The sequence below is a fragment of the Numenius arquata genome, chromosome 3 (assembly GCF_964106895.1).
Source record: "Numenius arquata chromosome 3, bNumArq3.hap1.1, whole genome shotgun sequence".
In the NCBI taxonomy this organism is placed as follows: domain Eukaryota; kingdom Metazoa; phylum Chordata; class Aves; order Charadriiformes; family Scolopacidae; genus Numenius; species Numenius arquata.
The window spans coordinates 75786391-75804117 of NC_133578.1; the positions used below are offsets into that span (position 1 = coordinate 75786391).

General features: G+C 45.1%; 1 protein-coding gene across 1 annotated transcript; it reads right to left on the bottom strand.

Moving 5' to 3' along the window:
• Window positions 1-246: 246 nt before the first annotated feature.
• On the bottom strand, window positions 247-8302 carry LOC141463394 (ly6/PLAUR domain-containing protein 2-like). Its single transcript, XM_074145758.1, has 3 exons — window positions 8251-8302; window positions 1689-1808; window positions 247-458 (listed from the first exon to the last, which is right to left on the bottom strand). The coding sequence occupies exons 1-3, from the start codon at window positions 8300-8302 to the stop codon at window positions 247-249; spliced, it is 384 nt and encodes a 127-aa protein (XP_074001859.1).
• Window positions 8303-17727: the final 9425 nt, after the last annotated feature.

Genomic DNA, 17727 nt, shown 5'->3' on the forward strand with positions numbered 1-17727 from the left:
AGCAAAGGAACTCCATAGTTATTTTTGTGGGAGCTGCTGAAGAATCAATTAAAAAATTTTTGTCGGGATTTCCTGAGTTTTGCTTCTCTCTTGGGTGTGGGAAAAGGGCGGATACTAAAAAAAAAAACAATTTCTAGGAGATGCTGAGGGTTGTCCATGAGGCATCCGAAGAGAAAGCTGGGCTGGCAGGGGTTTATTGTCTTCTTCACTGGGTTCTTCAGCATGAAAGACCTCCCCATCAGCTCCTCACAGCCTAGTCCAGAAGAGGGCACAGAGGGAACTTGCTAGCAACCCAACTGGCAAAAAGCTGCTCCTTAAACCAGCTGCACTATCAGTGTTGCACAAGTCAGAGTAACAGCAGGAGACGGGGCGCGTCATGCCAATCCCATCCACATCGGATGGGATGCAGACAGAAGAGCACATCTTGGTGACAGTTGAGACGCCCATGAAGGGATAAACTACAGCAAAGAAAGAAAGAAGGAACAGTTAGGAATGGGAGGAATGGAGGAGAACTCTCCTTGTCCTTAGTGAAACTTTAGCTGCCTTCACCACAAAAGTCTTAGCTCCAGTTCAAACGCAATAGGTCTGTTTCCTACCAGGAATATAGAAACAGTTCCCACTGAGTGGCCACAAGCTGAACAGCACCTTGTACCCTCTGTGTCCTGTCTACATCAGTTTTACACTGAAGAAGATCAATTAAACACTTTTTCTGCCTCTATTTTGACTCTACTCACTGTCTCCTGCCTCTCCCAGGTACAACCAGAGCCTTATCAGCAGGACCACATGAAAGAGAGGACCTCTGCAGTGGATTTCTTTATTTGGACAGCTTATGACCTGTAGGGTCACCAGTCAGACTGAAGATGCCTTCCTGAGAGCTCCAGAGAACTCAAGAGCACTTCTACTTTGCCTCCAGATGACCAGAAGTTGCTACTCACACCTTACTGAACTTGGTTCATCTGTACTGGCTTGTCTACTCTACCCAGCTTTCATAAACAGTTCTGGGGTCAAGAGACCACTGTTTAGCACACACCCATTATGCAAGTCATGCAAATGCTCTGGAGACCCAGAACTCTTTAGCTCCATGCCTCAAGTTCAAGGCAACATGTTATTTCTAACCATGCTCTGAGCATTAACTATGAGCTTGCATTCACTAAGCATTCAGTCACATGAGTTCTCTTCCATGCTTATATATTTAGAATCAAAGAATGGTTCAGGTTGGAAGGGACCTTAAAGATCATCGAGTTCCCACCCCCTTGCCATGGGCAGGGACACCTCCCACCAGACCAGGTTGCTCCAAGCCCCCTCCAACCTGGCCTTGAACCCCTCCAGGGATGGGGCATCCACAGCTTCTCTGGGGAACCTGTTCCAGTGTCTCACCATCCTCACAGGAAAGAATTTCTTCCTAATATCTAATCTAAATCTCCCCTCTTTCAGTTTAAAATCATTACCCTTCGTCTTATCGCTCCACTCCCTGATTAAGAGTCCCTCCCCAGCTTTCCTGGAGCCCCTTTAGGTATTGGAAGGGTCTCTAAAGTCTACCCAGAGCCTTCTCTTCTCCAGGCTGAACCCCCTCAACTCTCTCAACCTGTCCTGAAGTGAGAAAAGGTACTGCTCCCCACACCAGCAGTCTTCATTGTAGAAACACTGACTTGTGTTAAAAATATGGATAAAGAAGTAAGTGCCCTTACCATCCTCCAGGGAGTACATGGTTGTCTTGCACATAGTTTCATTTTTTGTGCAATTCTGGATCTTCAGGCACTTTTCGGCAGCAGTAGGTTCATGGCAAGTGTAACATTGCAAGGTTTGCGCTGCAAGGAGGAAAAACATGAGGTTGGCCTTAGTGGGAACCACCATATTCTGTCTGTGCCTCTCCAGGAACCTCTGGAGAAGGTATCTTCCCAAAGTACTCATACTGAGAACAGGAATGGAACAGTAAAAGGTGTTTGTACTGATGGGAATGAGAAATACAGGAGTTTGGTGGTGAAAGCACAGCCTCAGATGTGGGTTCAGACCCCTTGTTACAAGCCAAGGAAGACAGAGCCACACACACAGAAGACCCCACGATACAGGAAAGTCCTATCAATGCCAAGTGGCTGAATGTTTGAAGCACAAAGATGATCCTTCTGCTCTTGCTTTGTTATTGGGGGTTTGGTAAGTTGGGGTTTTTTTTGCAGATGGGTCTTAAGTAGTCCACAAGAGAGTTTAAAGGTAATATTACTTAATTTTTGGATCTGCACCCTAGAACATGTAGTAAATACGGGCTGAAAGTGCTGGGACATCGAAAAATCAACAAAAATGATGAGGGTGATAAAAAAAAAAAAAAAAAGAGAGAAAAAAGAATTATTTTCAGTAAATTAATGAAAATAGAAAGGAGGAGCTGTTTGGCCCACCTGCTTCTGCCTTATCGCTGTGGGGGTAATTGGGTTGCCTAAGACAGGGCTGACTGTTCGGTGGTGGCTGGATGCCAGCAGACAGATTTTGCAAAATGTGATATGTCAGTGCTTGAATTCCTAGACGATCTTGCCCCAGCTGCCAGCAGCGACCTCAGACAAGCAGTGACCCCATGCAGGGACCCAGGAGAAGCCCAATACTTCAACAGTGCAATTAGTGAGATGTTTGTGTTTTAATCATTATCACAATTAGTCAATAGGCCCTGCTTCAGATGTTTATGACAAGTATCTAATTGTTCTGCTTGCCAGCCAACCACATCCCCAATTTCCTTTAATCTCTGTTATTCCCACAGGAGAGTAAACACACTTGTAGTAGCGGGTTTACCTCAACCCTGTTCTTACTTTGCATCTGCTTTTCTCCTTGACTTTGCATCAGCAGAGCCTCGGAAAGAGATCACAGACTCACGAATTCACAGAATCACAGAATGGTGGAGGTTGGAAGGGACCTCTGGAGGTCATCTAGTCCAATACCCCTGCTCAAACAGGACTACCTAGATCCAGTTGACCAGGACATTGTCCAGCTGGGCTTTTAATATCTCCAAGGATAGAGGCTCCATGACCTCCCTGAGCAATCTGTGCCAGTCCTTAGTCACCCTCACAGTAAAAATACGTTTCCTGATGTTCAGAGAGAACTTCCTGCATTTCAGTTTGTGCCCATGGCCTCTTGTCCTGCCACTGGGCACCACTGAAAAGAGCCTGGCTCCATCTTCTTTGCACCCTCCCTTCAGGTATTTATAGACATTGATGAGATCCCCCTGAGCCTTCTCTTCTCCAGGCTGAACAGTCCCAGCTCTCCCAGCTTTTCCTCAAAGCATAGATGCACCAGGCCCTCCATCATCTTTGTGGCCCTTTGTTGGACTCTCTCCAGTATGTCCATGTCTCTCTTGTACTGAGGTGTTTAGAACTGGACATAGGACTCCAGGTGTGGCCTCATCAATGTTGAGTAGAGGGGATGATCACCTCCCTTGACCTGCAGGCAATACTTCATCTAATGCAACCCAGGATACCATTAGCCTTCTTTGCAGCAAGGGCACATTGCTGGCTCATCTTCAACCTGGGGTCCACCAGGATCCTCAGGTCCTTTTCAGCGAAGCTGCTTTCCAGGTGGAGGGACCCCAGCACATATAGGTGCATGGGGTGGTTCCTCCCCATGTGCATGACTTTGCTCTTCCGCTTGTTGAATTGCCTGAGGTTCCTATCAGCTGATATCTCCACCCTGGCAAGGTCCCTCTGGATGGCAGCACAACCCTCTGGTATACCAGCCACTCCTCCCAGTTTTCTGTCATCTGCAAACTTGCTAAGGATGCACTTTGCCCCATCATCAAGATCATTAATGACAATGTTAAGAAGAATTGGACCCAATATTGACCTCTGGGGTACACTTTAAGTTATTAGCCTTCAAGCAGACTGTGCCAGTGATCTCCACCCCCTGGGCTCGACCATTCAGCCAGTTTTCACTCCACCTCACTGGTTGCTCATCCAGTTTGTACTTCAACAGCTTGTCTGTAAGGATCTTATGGGACACAGTGTCAAAGACCTTCCTTTGAAGTCCAAGTTGACAATATCCACTGCTCTCCACTCATCTACCAGGCCAATCATCTCATTATGGTAGTTTATCAAGTTGGTCAAGCACGACTTCCCCTTGGTGAAGGATCTGGATACACAGAGAATCCAGACTTGAATGTGAGTTGCAACAGAGAGAATCTCATCTGGTGCTTCCCACTGTCAGCTCTATCCATAGACTAGGAGCTCTTGGATAGGAGAGAGTCCAAGAGAGAAGGAACTGTCTCCATCAAATTTACTGAGCCATGAGAACAAATTAAGCACAACACTTCCCCTGTGCTGAGATTCTGGTTTCATGAGAAAAATGTGTAAAAAGTTATTTTAAAAAGATGACAGTGACCATAATAATAGACTCCGTAGGCATGTGCCACTCTAGACACAAACCATAAAAATGGACTTTGGTAACCCAAGTCCCCAAATCCAGTCTGAGGTAGCTCACCTTGCCTCATCACTCACCAATTCCTAGGTGCTCTTCATCACCTCCCTGTTGAGCTGCAAAAGCCCTTGCAAGCGTACAGGTGCCAATTAGCTCCTAGACATGCAGAAAAACCACAGTCCAAGTCCTTCAGTACCTGAAGTCTTTTGAGGTGAAGAGGTTTTAGAGAGAGAGACACTGAAGAGCCCAGATTGTAGTGATGTAGTATTTCCAGAGCACTCCAAGCTAAAGATATCAAGCCAAAATTGTGTCTGGTATTTCCTATCTCCAAATAAGCCATTTTCGGACAAGCTTTTCAGGGCACTTTAATCCCTGCAGGTCTTTCTGAGGAACCCAACACTTGCACCATCCAGCAGACACCTGAATGCGTGTGCTTTACAGTCATAGCAATGCATTTTTGGTACCATCATAGACCCTCCTTGATCTGGAAAGCAGCTCTTACCCCATCTGTGTGACAGCCTTGATGAAATCCCTTTAAACCCCATTGAAATGGAAAAACAATTCAGCTCATCTCCGCATGCCTAAAATGGGGTGTCATAACAGCAGGCTCAGGCAAGCAAACCACCTTATGAAAATAGATAATGCAACTTCACCCTAACCAGTAAGGCAGAAAGAGCCCTTTTATAAACAGACACAGCAATTATCTTTCTTGTATTCAAAGCAAACGTTATTATTCTGGTTTTCCCATTGTGGACCGATGTTTTGTTTGCATTAATTCTACGTCTGACAGCTGTCAAATGCATCTTTAGGGAGGAAGCTTCATCGTTATTCCCAGATTTCATGATACTCATCACTGGACAAGTCAAAGCCAGAGGATTTGTGTTCCTCTTCAGAAAAAAAGATTTCCAAACAAAAGATAAGCACAATGACATTAAATTAAGAAAACATTGTCCCCAACTTGTGCAAACCCAGTATTTTCATTAGCCTTACTGAGACTAACAGGTTCAAACACAGCTAAATATGTTAAATAGCAGCTATAGCTCTGATTTGGGCTGGGGGTTTTTGAGATGGAAAAGACAGCAGATCAGGAAGTGCTTAACACAGGAAAATAACCAAAAGCTGGAATAAAACAACTTTACTTTTGCAAATGAGGCAGCTCCTCAGCAGCAATAGTCAGTTGGCACCTCACAGAGCAGGGATGAAACACCATGACTCGGAGACTTAAAGACCTGTGGTCTAAAAGCTCCATTTTAAGCAAGCTTTGGAATATCTGTCTGGTCTATTTATGAAAGGTAGAGATTTGTGCAGACAACAAAACTGTAGTGGTCCCTTTTTGTTTTAACAGCTTATGAACATATACATGACATAGATAAGTAGACATGCAGTAGCTTAAAAATGAAATTACACTATAAACAGGAATAGAGACACTTTAGAAGCCTTCTTTAAAATAAGAGGTGTTTATTTCAATGCAGTTATGCACATTCTTTTTAGAGTGCTGAAAGCAAAAGAGGAGATAAAAAAGCAGATCTTGGAATTTCTTAGAAAAGATTTTACTAGCTCCACTTGGATATTGGCAGATTATCCATCCTTCAACTCTGACTGTCTTTCCAGGACATGCCAAAATTACACAGATTCCACTCGTGCTCAGAAGAAAGCTTGGAGGAGCTACAGTTATGTCATGGTTTATGGTCAGCTTTGCAGAGGAGAGAGTGTGAGGAAGAAAATTCTGCTTGCCAAATCCACTGTGAAGTTTCCAAAAATCTGCCAATGTTTGCCCACCAAATGAAAGCATCCATCCTGACTATACTTACCAGAATGGGACAGGGAAGTGGGGAAGGACCAAAAGGGAGAAATGTGGCTGCACTGGGTCACAGCAGGAGCTGCTTCTCCCCAGCTACCCAACTCTTGACAGCCTTATAAAGTAGGATGGCAAAATTAGGTTGGTAACTCAATCCTAGGCCAAATTTGTATCCCACCCCATTGCTTTCCTGCTCCATTCTGCCTTTTAGATTCCTGGCCATCCCTTAAGGAGATTTGACTATAGAGTCCCCTTCTCTACTCTATTAAATAATGATGTTCCTCTCTGAACTGCTGTCTCTCCATTGACAAGCAGACATGAATCCCCAGAATGAACAGGGTATAATGATGAAAGGAAAGATCTCCTGCTCTGGAGACCAGTGATGACTGATCTCTACTGTAGCAGCTGTGGTAAGCATATGAAGCTCCCATTGATCTTGACACAGCACAAGCACCCTAAGGTTTTGAACTACCAGTGACCAGAGCCAGGAACAAGATAACAGCACAGTCAGTACATTACACAAAAAGAGGGCTACTGTTCCAGCTCTGGGTCTGCCTCTCCAAACAGTAGCTGTGTTCTCCCAAAAAATCCTCCAAACTCCTCTTCTTTCTCCACCCACTTTTTCCTCCCCTGCAGAATCTGCTTTGCAGACGGATGGAGGAGATGGTGGAGGAAAAAAGTCCTTACATAAGAAGAAAATAAATGCAAAGGAAAAAATCTTACCATAGCTCCACCTTCCAGCCAGGCACAGATAAAATCAGACCCTACACTGCCTGGATCTGGAAGAGATGTGCAGAGCATGCAAACATCCCAATTTACAATCACAGCTCCTGCACTGACCCTGCGTAGGACTTACCTTGGCCATCCAGGCTAACACCAACTCTGAGCTTGGGAACGTCAGTATAAAAATAAGGCTTTTATGCAAGATGTTACTCTGGTGGCATCATCAGGGGATGGGAAGTCTATGCCAGGGTGTTCTGTCCAGTATGCAGTCACCTTCCACCATTAGAGGTTATGGAATCACCATTAGAGGTTATGGCATCACCACTCACGTAGGACTGCCTGTGATGAGGGGAATCTCTACATCCTAGGGAATGAAAACACTCATGTCCCAAATATCCCTCCATGTTTGGCTCTGTGGAGTTGGTGACGGAGGAGAAGCAACTGAATTCCACTGATAGAAAGGGAAGGCTAAGGTTTGCACGGCATCCCTCTAGAGACTGGACTCATGGGGCATGTTCTGTACCTCCACATCCCAGATGGGTCAACCCCAATATCAGGCTGCTGTTGGCTGCCCACCTTCACTGTGTTCTTCAAGCCTACCACCTCCAGGGAGGTGACGGACAGCCTCATGGGGACAGAAAGGAGGGAGGGAGGATGGTGGGGGATCACTCCCTGTGGTGACAAACTCTCAAATCCTCCTTCAAATGCAGAAAATCCCCCAAACACTTCACACTTGTTTGTTTTCCAAAGTGGCCTGCCAAAATTGTCTTTGACTTCATGCAAACCACAGTGTGTTACTAAACAGAGCTACAAACATCAGCTCTGCAGTATCTGGGCCACCAGCTTAGTGTCCCAGCACATCTTTCCCACTTCTAGTGGCTGAAAGTTAATAAACCACACATGCAACTTATAATTAGAGAAAGCCGCTACACACACTGCATTAAACTGTCTATCTGGCTTCAGGGTTAAATGTCAAAAGAGGAACAGAAATATTACAAAAAAACCAACAAAACCAAACAAAAAACCAACAAAAAAACCTAGAAGATGAGAGTCAGATTGAACAAGAACAGTAAAAAGGGAGAGCTGGAAATCGCATTAAAGAAATGACACAATATAAACACACTTTGTCTTGTAACACTTCCTAAAGAGCCTGAACTAACAATCCCAATGAGACCATAATGATCCTGAACAAGTAACAGGCTGGAAATATTCCAAAGACAGATTTCTTACTGAAAACTTCCCAAAGTGGGAGGCATGGACTTCAGAGGGATCGGGATGCACCCCATCCTGTCATGCTGTATCTCCTGCAGGAGTCTGGATAAGGCAGAGCAAGAACTTACCAAACTCCATGCAAGCAACGGCAACCAACAGAAGAGACAGAAACACCTTCATCTTGCATGAACTCTCGTCACCAGGTCACTCAGCTGCCACCGCTCTTCGCCACCGGCTTTAATGGGACACCTCCTGGTGGCTTGCCATGTACTGATTCCGACCCAAGATCCAATTCTACTGGAAAAACGAGTCTGATCGAGCTATAAATGAATTGAATGAGCTACAGAGTGGGCCCCACCTCCTGCCATACCGTCATCTCTTTTCATGTTCCTTGGAGAAGAAAATGAGGGTTTGCATGGTGGACAATAGCTGAGCTTGTTTAAGCTGGGTGCTTTGTGTCTCGGCATGACGTCTAAACCCAGGGGTATTAAATAATCCCAGCGTCTATGCCTTGCCCTGCAGCTTGTTGATATTTCTCCTTTTTTTTGTAGTGGTTAGAGAGACCTGGGTGATTTCCAGGAACCCTGGGGGGGGAAAGAGTCTGTAGCTGTTCATAGCAAGGCATTAAACCCCATGTACTTTTCTCCTCTGTGTTTTTACCCTCAATGGGGGCCGGAGTTTATCACCAGGAGGAGAAGTGGAAAAATGCCTTGCAATGCCTTTCTCACTGGAAATAGCATGGTTGGGGTTTTTGTATTGTAAAACCTCTCCCCAAGCTGTTTCAAGGGGCTGTGGCTGGAAGCATGACATCTCCCTCTCTCCTTTCCATGTCCTCTACAAGACACAGGTGGTGGGACCGTTGTCCCAAATCCGGGTTCTTTACCTGGTGTGCAAAAACCAATCGACACGTAGAGCAGAGATATTTGTTTTATCCCAGTTCCATGCATAAAAGGGTGCTGGGCAATAAGTTGCAAAGCTGGCACACTCTTTGAGAAATAATCAGGTTCTTATATACCGAATAACAACAAAGAAGAAACTACGGTAAAGTAAATGATTGGTCAGTCATTTTTCAGTCCTAACTCTACATACGAAAGCAGAAATTTACCATTCTTTTATCTTGAGACTCCTATTGTCTTTATTTGCCATTATTTTGGCATTGCCAAGGTCTGATGCCTTGGGGCCTTCTCTTCCCATCCCTCCATTCGCCAACTACACAAACCCACCTTGTTTTGAAACCTGATTTTTTTTGTGACTGTTAACCCTTTTCTTTCAACGACAGGAGCACTGGGAAGAAAACAGGACCAGGCCATGAAAGCCTGGGCCATGAGAGTGTCTCAGGCTCGCTCCCCTGAGCTGTTCAGGGAGGATGTACATGGAGAAGCCACTCTGGTCTGAGCCAACCCTCTCCAAGCCTGGCAGCCAGCCCACATCATCTTTGCTTGCCAAAAACCGCAGCTTTCCCACCCCCAAGCCCTGCTGAACCAGGCATCTGCCTGCTTTTCCTGTGCCTCAGACCAGCCCTGTGCTAATAAACCCTCCTACAATGTGTGACGGGCACATTTGGTTGGGGGATTGCAAAAACTGGTAAGGAAGAGCCCTTTCTGCAGTTACGCCCCGTGCCCCACTCCAACACACACTTTTAATAAAGAAAGAAAGGAGGGAGAGCTGAAACAAAGCTGTTCTTGAAGGTGTTCCCACCACCGTTGTTGTCTACCACACCATCAGAGGAACTATTCAGGTATAGTGTCACTTGAATTATTGAAATGTTCAAAGCAAAGGATCTTCTCGTATTTCCAGGTAAACAACCCAGTCCTTCTCTCTCCAAATCAAAAGCTCCAGGGACAGTGTCATCATTTTAGCAAGTCATGTCTCACTTACACACACTAATTCTGGGTGATCTACACCCTCAGGAATTCGGACCCATTGTTTTCATGTGGCCTCCATAATAGAGTCATTCTGTTCATTATGAAAGCTTAGCAGTTATTTCTAGCCCAAAATTGTCTAGGGAAAGGCATTTTTGGTGTATTCCTGGTTTGGCATTCTTCATGTTCAGCAGAGAATTTTATAATCCTCTTAAGAAAGGGGAAATATGCTGATCGTGTTTGCTTTGTTCTTAGGAAAAAAACCCCAAACCTAAACATGGAAAAGGGTGTGGTTTCTGGTATTAAATGGCCTCAAACAATGTGTGCCAGATGATTGGTTTCACATGCACATCTGAAATGTGATCTTCATTGCATTGTAAGATTTTGGATGGAAGAATATACGCCAACACCCTGCTTAAAACCTGTGCCCTCCTTCAGTTTGGAGGGTTGTTTTGGGGAGGGGGAGTGACAACATACCTCCCTTGTTTATAGTTTCAGTTGATCTTATCTGAGTCTTTAAGCATCACCCGTAAGATTTCCTCTTTTATGCACACCCTGTGCAATTGCTTTGCAGTGTTGGCACATCACCAAAGAGGGGGTTTTCCATTAACTACTGGGAAAAAAAATAAAAAGACACAAGCTGTATAAATCTGCCTTAACAACCTACAAGATGGATTTGAAAAGAAAAAAAAAAAAAAAAGACATTTTCTAGTGTATGTGTTCAAAAGCAAACTAGTACAAGAACTCTCTGCATTTCAGAGGAGTTTGTTATCATAAATAAAAGGAAAAGTTCAGGGCAAATATTTACTTCCAGCCTGAGAAACCTGTGCCAAACCTCTTTCCTATCCTACCTGGCCAGCTGAGACAGGCTCTGGGTGGAGGCATCTTCATCTGATGGGAACAGTCCTGCGACAGTTGCATCCAAGGTGGAAACAGTCTCCAAATTCTGTAACCTCCCAATAGACTTGCTTCACTACCTAATTACCAGGCTGAGGAGGTCCCACTGGGCATATCCTAAGATATGTCCATCCACCCCCAAAGCAGAGCTTCAGGGATCGTGGGCGCACGTGCTTAGAGAAGTGCAGGCACTGGTTTTGATTGAGAGCCTTCTTGACCCGATCATTTGAGGGGAGACCTTATCACTCTCTACAACTATCTGAAAGGAGGCTGTAGAGAGGTGGGGGCTGGTCTCTTCTCCCAAGTAACAGGTGATAGGACAAGGGGAAATGGCCTCAAGTTGCACCAGGGGAGGTTTAGGATGGATACTAGGAAAAATTTCTTCACCAAAAGGGTTATCAAGCACTGGTGGAAGAGACTGCCCAGGGAAATGGTTGAGTCACCATTTATTATTGGAGGTATTTAAAAGATGGGTAGACGTGGGGTTGAGTGACATGGTCTAGTGGTGGTTTTGGCAGCATTAGGTTGATGGTTGGACTCGATGGTCTGAGAGGCCCCTTCCAACCTAGACAATTCTATGATTCTATGATTTTAAACTCCATTTTCTTGATTCTAATCAGCTCTTTATATATCTCCTAGGAATCCCACAGCTTTCCAGAGCAGACAGATATAGGAGCAAAACCTGTGATTAGATTCAAAGGTAGACGTGGAGGGGTGCTGACATGGCAGTTGTCATATGGAGTGCTGAGCTTTTGCTGCACACCTACAAGTAAGGTAAACCAAAAAAAAAAACCTCCTGTAAGATGAGTAAATATTATCTCAAGATCAGACATAAGGAAGCCGAGATACAGAGAGGTTAATGAGGCTCATGGAGCCAGGTAGTAACTACTCCATAAACAGAGCCAGCACTGTATTCCACATGGTTTAACCACTAGTTAATGCTTCTTTTTCATCAGTCCTCGTCTGCTATTTCTGTGCAACCCTGAGAGGAGGTGCATGAGTTGCTAGAAGCAACAGGAGTGAGTGCTGGCCTGAAAGCCACGTCCTTAGAGACTTACTCTAAGCTCTGTCAAGGATTTGCTGGCTGACCCTGGAAAATTAACCTCAGTTTCCCCTTTCTACATATAAAGTTGGTGCATGTTGTAGGGCTGATTATAACTACAATATAAGCTACAATATAAGCAGAAAGGCTAAAGAGGATTCAAAAAATTCACAGTTTTCTCCTAGTAGCTTCAAAATAGTGTCGATGATGAAAGACATTTAAGGAAGCCAGCAGCAAGGATGGGTTAGTTTAATCAGTAAACCTGCAGAGTGCCAGGGATTAAATTACCATGAACTTCACTTCTGATGCATCGTGTCCCCCATCTATCTCTTGTAGAAACCACAGTTCTCCAGAGATGAGAGCCGCTTTGCACTGGAAAGAGAGGAATTAAACAGATACCTTTTCCCTCCTCCATTTGCTCCATTGATGAGAACGTCTTTAAAAGTTAGAGGAACCTGGAAAAACAAAGTAAAAAATAAACAGAGCCAAGCCAGAACCTGGCGTATCCCTATAAATAATGCATCAGGAATCCAACCCTGCAGCTCTCTTAGAGCCATTTCCACTCAGGCATCACTCATTAGCTCATTAGTCACAGCAGCCTTATTCCTACTAATTGATTTTACTACAATTCCCTACAATGTATGGCCAAGATCCAACATGTCTCTGCCTGGATTTAAAACCATTATATTGACACAGCTTTGCAAGACACTTCAGCCCTCTCTCTAGTCTATTGAGCGTGTAAAGGTTGGGTGATTCCTGGAACTCAGTGGTTGGAAGGTGCCTCTGGGGAAATGGCATGTGTCCCCTCAAGGTGACCAGCCGTGAGCTCAAAGCACCCTGCTGAGCAGAGTTGTGACTTTCACACCTGGTAGCAGGTCAGTCTGCTATAGATCGAAGCTGCAGATGGGTACAGAAAGCTTGGCAGCTCTCTCCACACTGGTTTCCACCTTGGCGGTGGACTGGGACACGAGGAATGCCAGTTAGTGCAGGACCTGGGGCAGACAGATCAGACCAGATGACAAATGCAAAGGGTTTCTATAACTCTGCTGCTCTTCCCATATTCCCACCAGACCTTACTATAGCTGCCCCCCTACCCCAGTCACATGTTTTGTGCTGTGCCTGAGAATTAGCGATGCTTTGGATATTCACCCGGACAGGAAGGTAGGGAACAAAATAATTTATTTTTATAATGAGTCCCGTTTCCGTATGTAATGATTCACTTGCCTTATTTTTTTTTCTGACCTGTTTTTTTTTTCCCTTTGAATTCAATGCAGGTGCCTCTTATCTCTAGGTTATTATTTAGACTAACATTAACTCTTTCTGGGTGGGACCTTCAGATTTATCACTTGCCAGTGGCCAGAATATGGATACAGTGGTCCCATGGGAGAATCTTACAAGAGTTAATAACTACTAAAATGTAGTGTGTTCTCCCTCTCTGTTCATAATGTGTGTAGAAAGGATTGATCACATATTTATAACTAGTGGGAATTTGGCTTCCTTCCCTATCAAATTTTTCTAGTTTCCTTTTTTTTTTATTTTTTTTGCTTCTAAGCTCGTATTTTTTCCCTTCCCATCAACCCTGACTGACTGAGGCAGTAATCACTTGTTTTGAGATTATTTGCTCCATCCAGCTTTCCAAGGCATTGTTAATGATGCCGGAACGTAAATCACTTGCTCAGCTTAGTTGTCACCTGCTTTAATTATCCCCTGTGTTCCTTCAAGACTTAATCCAATGAACAAGAGATACGTTCCTATCTGAGTCACTTCTCATTGACCCCGAACTGGAAGAACAAGGACAACACATGTAAAACAGTAAATAACCTGACTGAAAGGAAGGAGACTTGCTCCAGGCCCTTTTCATCTCCCTCGAATACCACATTGTTTGGCATTGAAGCTGGAAATACCCACATGTCTTTGGACTGGTAGGAGTGTGTTCTCAGGTTCAGTCTGCTCAAACCAGTAGAAAACGTAAGTGTCTTGAAGATATTTCCACTGTCCAGGTGATAGGCTCAACCCACCTCCCACCAGCTGCAAGAAACATCCCAGATTTGGCCTCCAGATGCTTGAGGATTTCAGGAAAAATCTTCTGACCAAAAAGCTTTTGGGTCCTGGAGCATTTGTCCCTTGTAAAGGTGAGGAAAGCAGCCTGGTTGCGATGTTTTCCAGCAAGGTGAGTAGCTCAGCCTGTCTGATGGTCCTCTTAAAGAAGGGTCCATGGGAGAGAAAACCAGTTCATGGGCACTTGTCACAAAGCAGAGGAGCATAAACACCCCCTGCCGAGGAGTATAAACATCCCCAGCCACACCATCAGCAGAATTCACATAGATCACAAAATGACTGAGCCTGGCAGGGACCTCTGGAGATTGTCTAGCCCAACCCCTCTGCTCAAAGTAGAGTCACTGCAATGGGTTGCCCAGGGCTTGTGTCCAGTTGGGTTTGAATCTCATCGAAGGTGGAAAGTCCACCACCTCTCTGGATAGCCTTTTCCAGCATTCAACCACACTTAAAGAAAGGGGTTTTTCTCATGTTTAAATGCAATTTCCTGGGTTCTAATTTGTGTCCATTGCTTCTTGTCCTGGCACTGAGCACCAGTGAAAAGAGGACTCAAGGGGGTCTAACAGTATCTGACAGAAAAAAGGGTCAAATGGAAGGCTGGAATAGGGTGTCCTTGAGGATGCCCACTGACCACAAGTTGCAAGGAGCAAAATTCTGTCAGATATAAGGAAAACTATTTCTCCATGTGAGTGTTAAAAAATTGGAACCGGAGACCAGAAAAGCTGTGGTGTCTCCATGCTTGAGATGTGGTGAAGGGCATGCTGAGCTAAGGCACTTATTCATCACCGGGCTCCAGATGAACTGCTTCCTGCATCATGTCATTTAGCAGAAGGAGCTTGTGGTCCTGATAGATCAATACACCCATCCCAGGACATCCTCGAGACCTCACTGGCAGATCTAGGGCCTGCCACTGCCACCTTCCGACAAGAGAAGAAAATGCAAACGCCTGTGGTCCCAGCCCATTTCCCAAGGAAGGAAGGGAGGCATTTTTAGAATAATTTTGCTAGATTTTAATTTTCACTGTTTCTAAAATTCAGGTTTCATAATCATTTGGCTCCAATCATCTTTAGGATGAGGCACATGCATGTGAAAATAAAAAAGGGAGAAAAAACTCAGTCTATCTAAATTGCCTTGAACAAACTGAGTTGAATTCTACCGTGAGGAGCTACACCTTGCCCTTATAAAGAACATGCAAAGCAGTCACATACAAGGTGCCACAGTCCCACATCTATTGAGTGCTTGTATTTGGTTTTTGTCATCTTTCTTCTCTGCTCTGACATGCTCTGGGCAATCCTGCTTCGGCAGGGGAGTTGGACTAGATGATCTTTATGGTCCCTTCCAACTCTAAAAAATTCAGTGAAATTCAGTGAAATTCTAATAGTCTGCACCGTGATGCTAAATGGGTGCCGTTCCTGAAACCAGCAGGTTTAACTGGTCTGAGCTTGGGAAGGGGTCCTCATACGAAACTGAGAGTCTCGTGCGAGAACGGGTGGCTGCATCCCTGCAATTTTAGCAATGAGGAGACCAAATCAGAGCAGGAGCACCTGGTGCCTGGGGACAACAGCGTGACATTGCTCTCAGTGACATGGGCATGACAAGAATCTGTGTGAAATACAATACACCCAGTCGTTGTTTGTGTTAATTGGCGCGGAGAAGGAGAGCAAGGCACTGCTACTCACACCTCATCCCCCACGGGTTTGATGTTGTATGTGTTATATTTCAGTTGTGCCATCTTAACTCCTTCTACACAAAGGACAGGAGTTATTAATTGAATGGCGGCTCCAATGGCCAAATGTCCCTGTGTTACAAGAAGGGCCAAAGATCACCAAACCCAAGGAGACCAAGGTACATTGCACATTGTTTGGAATCTCTTTTTTTCTTGAGAGATGATAAGTAATAAGATTGGAATGTTCCCACAGCCACGCAAAGCACCTCCCATCTTTCCAGCCCTCCTCCCATCTTGGCTGCTGCTCCGGTCAGCATTGCAACCTGGAGGTGCCCTTGCTCCCCATTGAGGGACCTCAATACCCATGAACTGGGGAGAAAAGGAACAAGACGGGGAGAAAGTGAAGGTTAGTACTGGCAGGAAGGTGGAGCTCTTGATTCAGTAATTTTTTTTCTTCCTTTAGCACCACTCAAATTTTATCTTGTTAGCTGTCTACCTACACACTTTTCTTGACTCCTCCACATCAAAACTAGCAAATGAAACCATTTTCTGGAGACTCCGCTCCAACCCCAGAGCTGTTTCTTCCTCCAAAACCTGTGTTTGCCATGGCTAGAGTGGAGATATGTCCAGAGGGACAGAAAAGGTGAGGGATGGGGAGGCAGGAATTCTTCTACTCCAGACTCATTTGCTAGCACGTGGTGTCTCATACCCTGAGTTGATCAACAAGACCTTGGGATGCCAGTGAAAAACATCTGCAGAGCCAACTGAAACAGAAACACTGGCAACAGCCCATGTTGTTTGGTTTCCAGAAATACCTTCAGGTGTTTTGCATCACTAAATCTCTTCACGAGGCTCACCTGGAAATATGTATCTTAAGGAACTGAAAAGCTGTTACCTCTGAGTGAAAATATTAAAGGAATCCTCTCTTAGAGTTGGTGAAATGACACCGTTTCCCTGAACTTTCTGAACACCTGAAATGTGGGAGAGCCCATCCTGGGCCTGTCGAGAGACAGACGGGTCCCCAAAGAGCAGCAGGAGTGGGGACGTGGGGGGACACCAGGTAGGAGGAAGGTGTAGCCTCTTGGGGGCAAATTCCTTCTGTCACGACATGCTGTGCAATGCCCTCCAGTCCCCAAAATACTCCCTGTCCCCACCTTGAGGCCTCCCATCCCAAAAACACTTACAAGCAAGGCTGAAAAATACAGATTGCAAGAAGGGAAAGCAGTGGAAAAGATCCGTTCCCAGGAGGAAGATAGTCCAGTTTGGGGTTATCCAGAGGAAAGGAAAGATATTCATATGTCTTTGTTTCAAGCAGCCTGTGGCTGTTCCTAAGAAACTCCTGAGAGCCCATGGCTGTTATTCTGCATTTATCTTACATTCCTGAGGGAACATAATCCCTTTCTCACACAGGATCCAACTGGGCTCCCAAAAAATAATAAAGCTTTAAACAAAAATTAGAATGACACATCTTTGCAAAGCAGCATGAACGCTTCCCGGTTCAGGAGAGCAAGGGGGGAGTCTCCAGAGCAACCAGCCCTATGTCTGTGTGTCCATGTGTGCATCTGTCCACAGGCAGGAGAGGGGTCAGGGCGGCCCCTGCAACACGGCAGCCCTGGGGAGGTCGGGAAGAGGAGCAGCTGCCCACAGACACCCACACAGGGGCCATTATATGCCCAAAATAGCCACCCTCTCCAACAAGAAAGAGCACAGGTTCAAAGGACAAATCCCATCTCCATTCCCAGTCGGGTCATGGGCAAGTCAACGATATTTATGAGCACAGCTATTGAAGGCAAAGACAATCCCTGTTCTTTATCCATCACCAGGAAGATATTCCCATGGCCTTGAGATGGCATGTATGGATTTATCCCTCCCTATAGTCTACAGACTCAGCCTCATGCCTGTCCTCCTTTTGACTGGCCTGCAACCCCCAGCCCCGGGCTCTGAATCCAACCCAAGCACTTTCTTTTCACGCAAAGAAAGAGGTAAGATCTGCAATATCTGCAGAAGCATCCAAAAATTTTGTTCCAAGTGTACCTTTTTTATTAATTCCATGTATTTATTATTAGAGTATAAGAAACAATAT

Excerpts from the sequence above, each read along its gene's own strand:
- LOC141463394 (XM_074145758.1), bottom strand. The coding sequence starts at position 8,302 with ATGAAGGTGTTTCTGTCTCTTCTGTTGGTTGCCGTTGCTTGCATGGAG. Across the intron at positions 1,809-8,250 it reads CGTTGCTTGCATGGAGTTTG|CGCAAACCTTGCAATGTTAC; the intron begins GTAAGTTCTTGC and ends TCCTCCTTGCAG. Across the intron at positions 459-1,688 it reads CATGTACTCCCTGGAGGATG|TTTATCCCTTCATGGGCGTC; the intron begins GTAAGGGCACTT and ends TCTTTGCTGTAG.